Raw genomic sequence first — 592 nt, 5'->3', positions numbered from 1 at the left:
TCTCCCTCTCTCTCTCTCTCTCTCTCTCTCTCTCTCTCTCTCTCTCTCTCTCTCTCTCTCTCTCTCTCTCTCTCTCTGTGTAGAGGTTAAGACACTGGGATCCTGCTGTGTGCCAGTCTTCCATTGTGAGCCGTCCATACAGTGTGCGATCTGATCGATCAGTGCGCTATCACATCACAGTGCAAAGCTATGCCAATGGCGAGTGGCAAGAGCACAGCAGTGGACCTGTCAATCAAGAGTTTGGCTTATGCAAACGCCGCTCTAGGAGCAAGGTACCAACACCCAGCGTTTAAAATAAAACAATGAAAAATAAAGACAGGATGATAATCAGTTTGAACACAATAATCTGAACAGTTTAAATTGAACAGTTATTGCTGACAGCCTAAAATAGAGATGAACAATCAGTATTTTAGTATCGCTGCAATACCTTTTCATTAATTGTTTTTATTATTATTTTGATTAAAAAAAAATATTAGTAATTTTTTTGTGTTGTCATTTTTATTTTGTAATTTTTTAAAATATGCATATGCAATTTTTATATATGCAGACATATATATATATATATATATATATATATATATATATATATATA

General features: G+C 35.0%; 1 protein-coding gene across 1 annotated transcript in view; it reads left to right on the top strand.

Moving 5' to 3' along the window:
- The window catches only part of btbd16 (BTB (POZ) domain containing 16), a 14,429-nt gene that overhangs the window by 13,221 nt on the left and 616 nt on the right, over nucleotides 1-592 (top strand). The window contains 1 exon segment of the mRNA XM_016289285.1: nucleotides 84-272. Coding sequence (XP_016144771.1) covers nucleotides 84-272 — 189 coding nt within the window.

The sequence above is a fragment of the Sinocyclocheilus grahami genome, unplaced genomic scaffold (assembly GCF_001515645.1).
Source record: "Sinocyclocheilus grahami isolate Dianchi unplaced genomic scaffold, SAMN03320097.WGS_v1.1 scaffold243.1, whole genome shotgun sequence".
Lineage (NCBI taxonomy): Eukaryota > Metazoa > Chordata > Actinopteri > Cypriniformes > Cyprinidae > Sinocyclocheilus > Sinocyclocheilus grahami.
This window is presented reverse-complemented; position numbering and strand designations above follow the sequence as displayed.